The sequence below is a fragment of the Nothoprocta perdicaria genome, unplaced genomic scaffold (assembly GCF_003342845.1).
Source record: "Nothoprocta perdicaria isolate Ctin4 unplaced genomic scaffold, notPer1 scaffold_3, whole genome shotgun sequence".
In the NCBI taxonomy this organism is placed as follows: Eukaryota; Metazoa; Chordata; class Aves; order Tinamiformes; family Tinamidae; genus Nothoprocta; species Nothoprocta perdicaria.
Genome location: NW_020455532.1, coordinates 10251418 through 10264049, shown reverse-complemented (window position 1 = coordinate 10264049; position 12632 = coordinate 10251418). Strand labels below are relative to the sequence as shown.

Here is a 12632-nt window from a genome sequence, read left to right as displayed (position 1 = left end):
CCATTATACAGGAAAATTGAAGGTTCCCCCAAATTTATGCCTCTAAATCTTCGAAAGAACATGAATGATAGAGATTGGAGCACTGCGTATCTTCAAAGGCCTGGATATTTGTACCAAGTGGTTGCCCCTTTGTTTTTCTGCATGATAACGAAGTCCCCTTCCCCAGGATTTAATGAAGAAACCTCCAAAAGAGAGCACCAAATGTTGTGCACTGCTCAACAGTCCCAGGCCAAGCAGCTTAGGGGCTGCAGCACACTGTGCAGATGGAAATAATTACTTAGGAGGGGAAAGAAGCCCTGCACACATGGAGCAACATTTCACTGGAACCGAAGCCTCCCACCGCCAACACATTCCAGACTCCTGGAGTAATTGACTTTGGGGAATATGTTTTCAGCTACATCAGCTTTCGGGCTTCTTTCTCCAAAGTTCTTTGCAATCACAGAACACACTCCCCTAGCAAGCTGACCTAATGGGAAAGGATCATCTTGCCAAACAGCAACAAGTACCAGAAATTGCTATAAACAACTGAATCCAGAATCTCCTTACAGATGTAACTTACCAAGCAACAGGTCTAGTTTCAGACAAGCTTTTCACTAARCAAAACACCTGGAAGAACTTATCCCCATAATTAAAAATGCTCTGAATGACTTCTATCAAAAGTCTATGGTATAAGATAAGGAATAAATCATACAGGTGATGCTTGATATTTCAATGGTTTTCCTCAGTAATCATTTTCTTGCTTTCATTAAATATCTTATTGCCAAACAGAATGTACACTCCTGTCTGACAGCAATTAACTTGAGGGTAATTTAGTACTTAATAAGTCATGTACCTTATGAGCTCAAAAACATGTTTCTTAGAAAGAAACATCAACGTAACAGAAATGGATACTATTGATAAGATTAGAAATATCTAATTAAGGGCAGCCTTTCAAGTCAGCTGCATAAAGACCATCTCAYATATCACATTGCAGAACAAAAAAATAACTCCAGCAGGTCTCAATTAAGAAACCAGACCAGAGGGATTTCACATTTGCAGCAGGAGGGCTCATGCATATTACAGCTAAGACATTTTTATGACTCCAACTGAAAGCACTTAAACTGCTGAGAGCAGAAGCACATGGGCCATAGCACCCCCCATTAGCAAGAGAGTTTCTTTTTTTGTCGTCTTCTCCTGAATTGTGTGCCCCAAAAATCATAGAGAGCTAAAATATACTGTGCACTTGGTTATGCTTCCTAGCCTTCAAGTTTGGAAGCAGTGATTCTATGAGCTGGCCAATAACATTTACGAWTTTTTTCCTTCGTACAGCATCAAATAAATAAATAAACCAACATTTCTTGCTCAACCGGAGAGCTGCTGGTGCTGCGCCCTCTTGGGGCACGAGGCGCCACGAGCCAAGTCTCGCACAGTATTTTTCTGCATCCCGCTGAACGCACAAACCKCCGTTCCCCTTGACTAAAAACACATGTTGGAGCCGTTAAATCATCCCCCTCCTCGGGGAGGAGGATGCAGAAAGCCCCAGCAAACGGCCCCGCAGCAGCTGTGACCCAGGGAGGCCCTGCGGACAATTCAAATATCGCAAATATCACTGCAGTGACTTTTCCTCAGGCTGCCCGACACGTCACCCTTTGGGCACGTTTAACACCTCATTCCATCAAAACACAGGAGGTTACTCGAGTTTATGCTGAAGTGGAGCTTAGACTTTTTATCAGTTTCTTAGAGAATTTTGAGCTCAGAGGAGGGGGAAAGAACAGAACAAGTCTCAGGTTTGAAGTCCACACTTCTTCCCAGCAGAACCTTAATGACACAAGCTCTCATCACCCCTGTAACATACCCCAAAAACCTGCATATTGCAGGCAAGGGGGATGTGGGGAAGATCAAGTGATGGGCAAAAGGTCATTGAACATCTGTGGCACAGCGAGTAYAGAGGAACACAGGCAGCTTAATCTCAGGCAAAGGAAAATACTGAAGTACAGCTGAAGGAAGAAATCCTCAGGCAGGAAAAAATAAATATTACTAAGGCTGCGCTCCAGGCTCCTCAAGCCAAGTTTTGGTATCAAACATTTTTAGTTAAGGAAACAACTTACTTGCTACAGCATAGATGGTCCTTGGAGCTGCAAGAAGTGAGTACGGGAAGCAATTGCCTTGCCCAGCAAACACCACCTCACCAGTGAATTAAATCCAAAACTATAGGAAAAAAAAGATTTTTTATTTTAAACACAGCTTCTATCCCAGCAAACAAGCTATTGCAAGAAGAAGCTGTACAACAACCTGCAAGCCCTAACCCCCTGCTGATGCTCAGAAAACACCTTTTGCAATAGCAAAGGGAACACAAGAGCCAAGGGAAGCTGAAGGTCACCGATGGTATCRGGTATTTGCGGACTACAAGGAAGCTGCAAGGCCACGTTCGTGCTGCGGATTCCAGGCGTGCAGCAAAGCGAGGCATCCGAGACGACCGAGAGCTGCATTTGAGGAGAGTTTTTAACTTAATATATGGTGTGGATAGAGGGTAAGAGAGCAGTGATTGTTCATTTCCCTAAAAAGCAGAGGCAAAGCTGTGGTGCCCTTTGGAGTTCTGCAGGGATCAAACCCAGCTGTGCTTCTGTTTCCCATGGAGGACCTGCACATAACCCCCCTTTTCCTCAAGTATTTATCCAGGATGCGTTTCCCATAGCCTGGGGACAGGGAAGCGAGCGACGCTCCGCAGAGCTGCGGTCCTGGGGAACTCCGACCTCCAAGCAGGCTTCTCAAGCAGGTTTGCCCACTTTGCTCCCTGCTATTCCAGGGACACCACGAGCAACGGGCAGCCCGGGCAAGCAAAAACTATTCCCAGCCTATTTACACAAGCTAAAAATTGTCCTAAACATATCCTTGGGCATCACCAGGCTTTAAAACAGCACCTTTCAGTACACAAAGTGATTATACCCTCACGAACCTTTAGGCAGTTTACCCGTCCTTCACTTTGTTTACTTCTCCATCAGCAAGACCAGCACAAGGATGTTCCACGTGAATTATGGCAACTGCCAAAGCCACTCCGGCTTCTTAGCAAGCTAAGATTAGCAATGAGCCCAACCAGGCAGCTGCATGCGAGACCCTACAGGGTCAGGAGCTGCCCCCGACACCTCTGCAAGAGCAAATCCTTGCGGACAGGCTTTTAAGAGCACATAGGTTATATGGAAAAGATGGAAAGTGCCAAGAACACTAAGGAGCWTCTTCTTGCTGGCCCACAAGGATGGTGGTGTGAGGCCAACGGGGTGTGCGGCAACAGCTCTGCTGCCCAACAGGAGCCAAGGTCTGYGGAAAAGCGGGAATTTAGCCCCGAGTGCTACAGCACATCGGGCATCCAAGACTCCGTGTCTGGGCATCATGGCTGGAGCTCCCCTAGCAGCATCGGGCACGAGCCCAAGTGATGTGATATAAGGTCAGCGGGAAAGAGCCCATAAAAAGAAATTTTAAAAAAAAAGAAAAAGAGAAAAGAAAGAAGAACAAAAGAAAAAGGGAAAAGAGGGAAGAACAAGAGGAAAAGTAGGAAGAACAAAAGAAAAAAAGAAAGAACAAAAGGAAAAAGGGGAGAGAAAAAAAGAAAGAGGGGAAGTGTCTGCAGAGATTACACCGCGGCACGGGCAGCAGCCCCTGGTTCCCYGCGCCCCCGCTCCCCCTGGTTCCCACACCGGGTGGATGGAAAGAGGGGGGAAGAGGGCAAGGAAGGAGGGAAGGAAGGAGAGATAGGAGAGAGGACGGCCGGAGACCCCCCGCCACAGCCGCCTACCTGCGCCGGGAGCCCGCGGCGGCTCCGCCGGAGCGGAGGAGCCGGGAGCGGGAGGAGGCACCGAGCGGGCGCCGCCTCCAGCGCTGCCCGCCCCGGCGCCGCCTCCCGCGGTAAAAACAGCGGCCCGGGAGGCACCGCCGGGGCTGCCCCGGCCCTGGGGGCACCCGGGGGCCCCTGGGGGCGAGGGGTCCCCGGGGGGAGCGGCTGCGAAACGGGGTCCCCCGGGGGAGCACCCCTGCCCAGGTGGGATGCGCCAAGGCGGTGATTTCCCCATCGAGCAAATACTTTATTTTCCCCTAAATAAAGGGATTTTATAAAGTAAARGTAACCACATTTTATTTCAAAGCATATTATTACAGACAAATATTTGGATGCGTGCACCTCAGCGGGTGCGAAGGCAAACACAAACGAGACACGCTTTGTAATTACCTCGGGTTAGTCCAGCTTGCACAGCCTTGCCCTGTGAGACGTTTGTGCCTTGCTCCTCTTAGCTCCTTTTTTAAGAGTTTGTCAGCTGCTTTGGTCTGAGGAGCAAATGGATGCTCTGTTTATAGCCCCATTGCTGGATAATTTTATTGGGTTTATCCCAATCCCCCCGGGCTTTCTCCTGCTCCCATCCATGGGCTGAACTGAGTTGTTGCTGACTGCCCTGGTGGGGTACGAGCTGACCTTTTATCAGCACGTCAGATGCTGACAAGGTGCCGTCTGCACAGAAATTGCATTCTCGGTATCTGCTCAGAGCTTAATTATTCTCGTTAAGTGGAGGTACAATTGTTTCATTGGTTAAACCTGAGCGTTGAGAGGAAACAACACAAAACCGACCCTCTTTCCTACTTTGAGAGCTCACAAATTGGAGACCAGAAAAGTGCTAATTGCAACATGAGTAAAATTACCACTGGGCTGTGCTTGATTTTTAACCTCCAGTAAAAAAACATTACAGGAAAAAGTGTCTTGATCTGATTTGCTAGAAACCAGAGATTGGTGACGGTGCTCAGAAAGGGAGCACCACAAGCAGCATGGGGGGCTGTGCTTGGTCATTTTGAGGGCAAATCAGCCCTTTCTTGGAAGGGCAGCCAGGAACCGGATGAGTTCCCGCATGAGGTACATTGAATACGTAGCTATTCTGTGATGTTCACAGGAAAAGTGGCTGCTGTGACCACAGCGTGGCAGCTTCGTCTCGACTACCTTTCCTCTTCGAACGATTCTTCGACTCTATCGTGCTGAAATAACTGTCACTCACTGGGGTAAGTGCTAATGGTCGTGGAACTATTGGCTTTATTTCCACCCTGATGTAGTTTTTCTGGTTGAGCTTTGTCTCTCTGGTCCAGTTTTCTTCTGTCTCCTCTAGGTTGAAGCTGGGAGCCCTCTAGTTTCCAGCTTCAAGGAGCCCAGGATTTTCACAACTTTATCGGCAAGAACAAGGAAAAGTTGAGCCACGTAGATGATCAGGGAGGTTGGCAGCAGCTGAATCCTCAGGATGTTAGAGATCTGGAGCAACTGGCAGGCAAGATTCCAGACGAGTGAAGAAAGCATGGAGCACAACACCTGGCGAAGGAACCGGGAAGAGAACTGTCAGGACAAGGATGCTTTCAAAATAAGTTAAGTTTTCAGTAGGATATAAATTAGGGGAGACCACAAGTTTCTAGTTCCTTCACCCAGCAACAATCCTTTCGAAATTAAGTGGTTCTGGTGCTTCAGGTTGCCTTGTTCAAGACAACACTTAGATTTTAGAACTCCATAGGAGCCATGTGGTAGCCCCTAGCSAAGGCCTAAGCTTTTCTCAGCCTGGTTTCTGTAGTGCATGAATGAAAGTTGGGCTGCGCTGACGTGGGGCTGTTAGTGACGTCAAAAATACCCAGGCCCCCGATAGTACTGGTTTTGTGGTACCGCCCAGTTTCAGGGTGTGTTAGTCAAACAACAGCAGTGATTTATGAGACCAATCCTGAACTATTCCAGCTTACTGAAGGTTATCAGCCTGTAGTTAAAGCCAGGGGAAGGCAAGGGGGGTGAAAGCTTCAGCTGCTGCAGGTCAAGAAGGTGAGTGGTGTAAATGAGCAGGCAGGACAGCGAAGGAGCAGAGCCACCCATCCCTTCTGCTTGCTTATTGCAGTGAATATATACATAATATATTATATACCTTGAAGGCATTGGGGAGGAGAAGATACAGGAGGTCCTAATCTCTTCCACYGCTTCAAATATATCTTTGGGGATTTGTGTGAAGCCTAAGAGGATTGGGCCTGGAACGTTTGCAGGGACTTGTAGCTTAAGGTCTTAACAAGCAAGTGAAGAATTAGGTCTAATTATTACTTCACACTCTATCATAAGAAACCTGAAACAGCTTTTWAAAAAATATAAACTAGCAATATAATCAAACCATATGTATCAAAGGAGGGGTTTTGTGCACAATTGAGTCAAGTCTCTAATTTTAGAGAAGTTGGTAGTGTTTGGCATTGTTTCAAATGCAGTTCTCAAGGATTTTAAAACAGATATGCAAACCTGTTTAACATATATACAAGTACCTATTGATATGTATATATGTATATGACAGCTATTTAAGTAATAACTATGACTATTTAAGTAATACCTTTAATTTGCCTACAATAGGAGTCATTCCAAGAACGAAGACATCAATAAACCCTGTTAAATTATTAACAAAGCAGAAACCAATCTGGCAGATTTCCCTTATCCCGAGACCTCATCCGGAGCAGGGGAGCTGGACCAAGGCGAGGCCCAAAAGCAGCAGATACTCAGAGAGGCTGGTCCCACCACTCACCATCACCGTGTTACAGAGGACACTTTTCTCCAAGCAGGAGGATTTTCTCTTCTGGCTTTGAGACCAACTGTCCAAGATTGCAGCCAAAAGGCTTCGCTTTTGACTTTTGGGCTTGGAACTCAAATAAGCAGGTTTGGGCTTCAGTCTTCCCCCAGTCCCACTGGCTTGCACCTCTTCTTGAACTGCTGGACTGGATGTCTCAGTCCAGTTTTCTTCCTCTGTTGGTTCAGCCTCAAATTTAGTATCTGAATCAGGCTCATCAGAAGACTGTTTCTTGGTTTCTTTTGCTTGGGGTGGTTGTGCTGGAAATAATTTTTAAAAGAATGTGTATGACATCTGTACGTGACTGAAGTGGAAATTGAAAGCCATAAGATTAGTATAAAGAAACTGCATTTAAAGAATTGCTCTGATAGGAAAGATGAGTTAGAGAAACACACACATCTATGTCATCTACCTTGTTTCAGAGATTTTTATTTCAAACTTKTTCATGCCATAAACTAGGTGCTGCTTTCTCAGTCTAGCTGCAAGCCTTGAATGTTCARCCCGGGTCTAGGAGCTGGACAAAGTTCTTCTAAATATTTTTCACCCAGACTAAAGGATTTTCCAAGCCCAACTAGACATTGAGAATAAAAGGTCTGTAAAAATGTTTGATTGGGGCCAATTACAGCTTAACCAATCATTTTATAAAGGAAGAATTGAGATAAATTCTTTTTTTTCTACTTATGCCTAGTATAAGATAGCAAAAAGTAGGCAGATATGAATGAAGTAGTCAGGAAGAAGTTGAAAAAGGAACATTTTTATTTCACTCTGGAGGCTGCCTGAGAAACATTCTCATGCCTTAGTCCTACAAAAACACTTCTCCATGAAAATTTGTGAGTGTGCCCTAGCCCCAATGGTTAAAACAGAATTTAGACCGTTTATATAAATCCTTGGAGGCCTAGGAGTAATAGCAGTCATTCTAGGGCCAGGARTTGTGAGGGTACACACAGCTTCTACAACCCCAAAATCTCATTYGTCTCTTTCAAGGTATCAAGATATGCTAGAGTTACTCTTGCWGGGCAAAAGGTGACAGCCAGCATGTTAATGCACAGCAGATCTATCCTGCACCTGTAGCAAACGTATATAACACACAGAATGGTCGAGCTGGAAGGAACCTCTAGAGATCATCTAGTCTAGCCCCTTGCTCCAGCAGGGACACCCAGAGCACGGGGCACAGGGTGGCATTCAAGAAGGTTTGGAGACCTCCAGAGAAGGAGACTCCACAGCCTCCCTGGGCAGCCTGTGCCAGGGCTCTGGCACCCTCACAGTGAAGAAGTTCCTCCTCACATGGAGATGGAACTGCCTGTGTTTCAACTTATAGCYGTTGCCCCTTGTCCTGTCACTGGCYACCACTGAGAAGAGTTTGGCTCCTTCCTCCCTACATTCTCCCCTCAGGTACTTACACACATTGAKCTGATCTCTCAGCCTTCTCTGGGCTARAGTGCCCTACAAGGAAGCCATTCCCATGCTGTGCAGCATAGTTTATATCATCATCCCAACCTACACTTTTTAATTCCTAGGACCAGTTTTCCCCAGGAGTGCACTTGAGCATGCAGGACATGGAATCCTGCAGCCAGCGGAGGCTGTTTTGAGCATTAGCTGCTTGTTAAAGCTGGAAAAGCTGCAGGGGAAAATGTGAGGTGCACATGACGCACGGGGGACAGAAAGGAGCAGGAGTGCAAGTCTCCAGCACGGCGGGTACCTTACGTGGCACTGCTGGCTGGTAGTCCAAAGGAATCACGTCCTGGTGCTACTTCTATGGCATATAGATACCACAACATTAAGTAAAAACAGACCGTGCCAAACAGCTCTAAAAGTTTCTTGGTGTTGAATTCTGTTCTTATTTCCTGCAGCCGCTCTGCAAAGGCAGAAACGCTGCTTTTGAACTTGCCATTGATTCCTCAGCTGTGGCTGCTCGTGCTCCAGGATCAGAGCAAACCAGCAAAGCTTTATCCCTACGAGGGCATCAACAAGCCTATTATTAGCCTAAACCAAAGCCTGTTACTGGTTACTGACATGTCAGAAACAACTACCAGTGGGGGATCAGAGACGGACATTACAAATAAAGGAAAACACACGTCCTGACATCCTGCTCCCCCTGAGAATTTTTCTATTCTATACATTTATTTATTACTTATTTTCTATAAATGTATTTATACAAGAATCCCTTACCCCTTTCACAAGTGGCCCTCAAAAAGAAGAAATACAGGGGACCTCTAATGCCAGAGTTTGAAATTTTCCAGAGTCAGAGAGCCACGTTTGCTGTGTGGGGGAGTCGRGGAGGGGGACGTTACAAAAATTATTTGTCCTTTGCCTTTCATACCTGAAATTTCCTCAGAGAAAAAGGCAGAGGACAAGAAAGAASAGCTAGAAAGTCGATCTTATAAATATTTTAACAGAAAGATAGAATAATTTGAGTTGGATTTTCCATATGCTACCAACAGTATCAATAAAGAAAAAAGCCCTTTAGTTTCTATCTACAACAAGCGGCATCAGGCTAAAAATAGCAGAATGCTAATACATAAAGCCTTTATGCAAAAGCATTTGTCCAATCCACTGCAGAACTTACCTTCATTAAGTAAAAGCTGCAGCCAGATAATCATTAAGACCAACAGTAGTGCAAAAGGCAAACAAAGCCAGAAGAAAAGAAGAGGAAAGGTCAACTCATTCACCAGGGGGACCAGAGGATACTTCATGGCTCGTTTCAGGTTACACGGGGTTTAAAGCAGCTTCCTTGCTCCACTGTTCTAACTACCTTTTAATAACTCTTATTGCATCACTGGGGTTGTCACAAGAAGCCTRGTGACATTCTCAGCGTAGCTGGCGAAAGGGCCGGCCCCGGGGCTGCGCAGGGAGGGAATAAAAAGGATTAGGTATAGGATAGGAAGAACTGGGAAAACATCTGATCCTCTCCTTCTGCAGGTAATTACAGAATGAAAATAAATTGGGAAGCCCTCAAGGCTTGTGTTGAAACAGGACTAAAAGGTACTTTTATATCTTTAGATACAGGATTGATAAGCAAACAGTGCTTTTATCACTGCCTGAAACTCAGTAGCCAAGATTACTTTTGAGGAATCAACAAAACAGAATCAGCCCTGAAGAGATATTTAAAGGGAATGGCTTTCTAGCTAGTTAAAAATTACTTGTGCAAGGCTCTCTCCTTGATCCTGGATCCTATGATCCTGACATGGATCATAAGGATGCCTCACGCTAACACACACTCTATTTTTAATCTTCTCTGGAAACTTGAGTCTGTTAACAAATCCACTAGGAAAATAAGCTTTCCTGGGTCAATTCCGTATATTTCATTCTCCTCCAAGAAAGGCATGCAAGCACATTTTTCCTAAGATATAAGTTTCTAAATCCATTTCTTATATTTATAATAAGGGAGTTTGGTAGTAATCAAGGTAGGAACAGATGTGTGACTTTGGCTATTTGGTATTGACTGTTTTTGCAACAGTGGCCAAGCCAGTTAACCTCTGTGCGTGTTTCTCCCTCAATAAAATAAAAGCATTATGTACCACTTACATCACAGCGAGGGTTGTTCGACTAAATTAATTGTTTGTGTAGCTCTTGGAAAACCTTGGATGAGAGGGGCTGTATGAGTGCACATTAGGAATGATTGCCTGCATTTAATGGTCTTGTTGGGCGCTTGTGTTTGCTTTTATGTAGCAACAGACCCTTGAAATGAGCCACTTAATCTCAAGATCTAAATGAATTTTGCAAATTCTTATTAATTTACACTAACAATACCCTCGTGTGATAAAAGAAAGCCATTACACCTACTTTGTGCGGTGGGTAAACAAATGAAAAAAGCCATTAAGGAGCTGACTTTTAGGGACACTAAATATTTGCAGTCCCCATTTCCCACAGTGGAAGCTGTACCTGGCACTTCTGAAAACCAAGCTGTTAGTGGCTTGTTTACCAATATAATGACAGGAATGACAGAAAGGCCAGGAGTTTTGACCTAAACCTACTGTTTTAACAGTAAAATCCCTTAGTCACAAGGAGATCAAGACTCCAAACATAAAGAACACTCTGCCGTAAAAGAGTTCAAGCTGAGGGCTTGAAAAGCTTTAGATGCAYAATTTTATATGAGAAAGGCAGGAGAATAGAACAAGGTGAAGGTATTTTAGCACAGTTGCTGACATTTGATACAGAACTGAGATCAGGCAGAGCAACAGATTTCTCCTGTGCACCTTGTCATGCCCAGTGTGATGCTCTATCACTTAAATGAGGGGCTAGCACCTTTCAGGGTGTATTTCAGGTGGTCTTCACTGTGTTGCTGTGTCTCAGGGTGTTYTGCACTGTGATGACCGGTGCCTGCTATGGTTTGGAAGAGCGGGTTTGCYCTTTGTTGGCCTTTTTGTGTTGTTAGGTTGCCCTCAAAGTGCAGTGTTTTCCCCCTTGCACATCCACCTCTTCCATGCAGGTGCTGCGGTACGGATCCAGCAGAAGTTAATGGAAACAGAGAGGACATTTCAACCACAACTTGCGGCCCTCTGAAGGTGTCATCATCTTCTGGCAGAGAAACATGAAAGCTGAAAGCTGAATGTGAATGAAACTTAGAGGAAATACACGTTATACCTGTGGATTTTCCATGGGTAGCCTGCTACAGGACAGGCAGACATGGCAGTGGGTTTAATGTCACACAGATCAGAGTGACTGCGGTACCTACCCTTCATTTAGCAACATGAGCAGCTTGATTTGACCCTCTAAGTGCTGAACACATGAACAAGGAAAGTAACACTGGTCTGATGGGTTGTTATTATTACATGACAGCTAAATCTCTCATGCCCCTCATTTTAAGATGACTTTGAGGGCAGAGGTCCCTCCGTGCGCAGTCCTGAGATGGCACCGGAGCCTCCCAAGGCTCAAACCACCATCAGCCACATGTGGGCAGAGCTACCTTGGAAGTAACCGATGTCGTTACAGCAGTTTATGGGCTTCTCACTACTGATTTCTTCTGATAAATACCGATGATAAATTCAGAACTGTTTATTTGTATGACATAATTGCCTAAACAGCCCGCTAGAGGTTTCACTCATGCTTAACCTGTTGCTCCTGCTTCTAAGCAGGAGAAACCTATGGAAACCCTTGGAGATGGATCCAGGGAAGGCGGCAGCTCGGAGCCTTGCGGGGACCTGCGGGGCGGTCACCCGGGCTGAGGCGCCGCCATCACGGCCCAACCTGGGCAGGAAAAAGCGTGCCCGCATCGAATGGCTGCGGCTGAGCCAAACTCCTCGACTTCAGCCCCAAACAAGCCCGTGTGGCGGGAGGGACGTAAATGACATAAAAGGGCGGCCCGGGCGGAGGGGCGGAACTCGCGTGTCGGGCCGCGYTGCCGGCCGGCGCGGCCGCGCAGCGCCAAGATGGCGGCGCCGGCGGGCGGGCGGGTGTTCGCGTTCCGCGACGCGCGCTGGGCCCCGGACCCGCTGCTCGAGCCGGGCCCGGCCGTGCGGACGCCGCAGCCCGTGCCGCTCGTCATCGACAACGGCTCCTTCCAGACGCGGGCGGGCTGGGCCTGCGCCGAGCCCGCCGTGCCCGCCGAGCCGCTGCTGCGGTTCCGCTCGCTGGCGGCGCGCGGCCGCGGCGCCCGCGCCGGCGCCGAGACGCAGGTGGGCAACGACCTGGGCAGCCCCGAGCCGCTGCGCTGGCTCCTGCGCTCGCCCTTCGACCGCAACGTGCCGGTGCAGCTGGAGCTGCAGGAGCTGCTGCTCGACCATGTCTTCCAGCGCCTCGGCGTCGCCTCGCAGGTAGCGCGGGGGAGAGCGGGGCCGGGGCCCGCGCTCCGGGCGGCCCTCGGTTCCCCGCGCGGGGAGCGGCCGCCCCGGGGTCCGCTCTGGTCGTGTTCCCGGGGCCGGGCGGTTTGCACGTCCAGCGGCGCCCAGAGCTGCTCTGCAGCCCCTTATCTACAGGGTATTATCAATTTGGAGGCTTCATCCCCAGCTGAACTGAACTAACAGAGCAGTGTCAGCTGCACTGAGGCGCTTGGGTGCCTAGATCAGCGCCTTTTCCCTCCTTTTTAATGCTTCTATTTATTTAATTTAG

The 12632-nt window shown here is 47.3% G+C and overlaps 2 protein-coding genes across 2 annotated transcripts in view; one reads left to right on the top strand and one right to left on the bottom strand.

Annotated features, from left to right (window-relative positions):
* ARHGAP40 (Rho GTPase activating protein 40) overlaps positions 1–11760 on the bottom strand; it is a 42870-nt gene extending 31110 nt beyond the window's left edge. Inside the window, exons 1-3 of the mRNA XM_026042038.1 lie at positions 11741–11760; positions 5010–5146; positions 4199–4313 (exon numbers count right to left, since the gene is read on the bottom strand). Of these exons, the coding sequence (XP_025897823.1) occupies positions 4199–4313; positions 5010–5146; positions 11741–11760 (272 nt within the window). The remainder of the gene's footprint in view (positions 1–4198; positions 4314–5009; positions 5147–11740) is intronic.
* Positions 11761–11954: 194 nt separating this feature from the next.
* ACTR5 (ARP5 actin related protein 5 homolog) overlaps positions 11955–12632 on the top strand; it is an 11693-nt gene continuing 11015 nt past the window's right edge. Inside the window, exon 1 of the mRNA XM_026042186.1 lies at positions 11955–12337. The gene's annotated coding sequence lies outside the window, so the exon portion shown is untranslated. The remainder of the gene's footprint in view (positions 12338–12632) is intronic.